At 50.0% G+C, this 1,049-nt stretch overlaps 1 protein-coding gene across 1 annotated transcript in view; it reads right to left on the bottom strand.

Annotated features, from left to right (window-relative positions):
* Positions 1-953, bottom strand: part of HOXC4 (homeobox C4) — a gene marked incomplete at its 3' end in the record, with an annotated part of 1,376 nt that extends 423 nt beyond the window's left edge. Inside the window, exon 1 of the mRNA XM_042890814.1 lies at positions 448-953. Coding sequence (XP_042746748.1) covers positions 448-886 — 439 coding nt within the window. The remainder of the gene's footprint in view (positions 1-447) is intronic.
* Between the last annotated feature and the right edge of the window lie 96 nt (positions 954-1,049).

Raw genomic sequence — 1,049 nt, 5'->3', positions numbered from 1 at the left:
TGAGAGAGAGGAGAGCGGAGGAGCCGGGAGAAGAAAGTAATGGGCTAAAAAGGTAATAAAGAACTTTGGGCAGCTCGAGAGTTTCTATTCTAATAGGAAGGGGTTTCCCTGGCTCAAAAGACTGAATTATTTATGCACCCCTTACAAAGCTTTCGGAGTTTCACACATACATAACAGAACGAACCACATGGCTGAGGCTGCCCACAGTAGCTCGGCTATAAAATTTATGGTGGGTGTAATTACCCATTCGGAGTCGTAAATCCAGTTCAATTGTGCTAACCCAAAGCCTCTCATGGAAGGGAAGGAAATAAAAAAAAGAGAGAGGGAGAGAGAGAAGGAGGAGGGGGGGGGGGGGAGAGAGAAGAGGGAGAGGGAGGGAAAGAGCGCGGCGTGAAAATACGAGAGCGCAGAGGGAGAGACAGAAGAAGGAAAATAAAAGTTGCATACCAGTACTGACGTGGATTTTTTTCATCCAGGGATACACTATGGGTTGTTTGGATGCTGTGCTGTTAGGATGGTCGGGGTTTGGCTGGTTGCAGGCTGGTGGGGCTGGGGAAGGAGTGGTGGAGGTGGTGGATAAAGCAGCCTGCTCGCAGAGCTGCTGTGCTTTCTCTGAGAGGTGTTGTTGGCCTCCTGCAGTTTGCCCGTGGCCCCTTTGGTTGCCCGCAGCTTGTTGGATACTACCGCAGCTGAACTGGCGGTCGGGAAAGGAGGGTCGTGGAACGGGGTACAGCTCCGGGTGGTGATGCTGATAGCTGGACTCCCTGGTCCGGCTATAATATTCCGGACTGTGATCTGGGATGTAATTATTTTGCGAATATTCCTCGCATGGAGGAAATTTCGGATCGATGTAGTTAGAGTCCATCAAATAAGAGCTCATGATCATTAATTTCTGGAGTGGAAAATAATTTTTCTCGCTTTGTCGTTTTTCTGCTCCATAAAGCCCTCCTACTAGCTGGCGACCCCGTAAAGTTACTTTCACCATGTGACTCCCCCGGCCAATCACACCCGGCAGCCCAGTCCCCGGATAAGGAACCAAAAGCTTTTGC

The sequence above is a fragment of the Lagopus leucura genome, unplaced genomic scaffold, assembly GCF_019238085.1.
Source record: "Lagopus leucura isolate 7727_CA_CO unplaced genomic scaffold, USGS_WTPT01 27080-0_obj-0_obj, whole genome shotgun sequence".
Lineage (NCBI taxonomy): Eukaryota > Metazoa > Chordata > Aves > Galliformes > Phasianidae > Lagopus > Lagopus leucura.
This window is presented reverse-complemented; position numbering and strand designations above follow the sequence as displayed.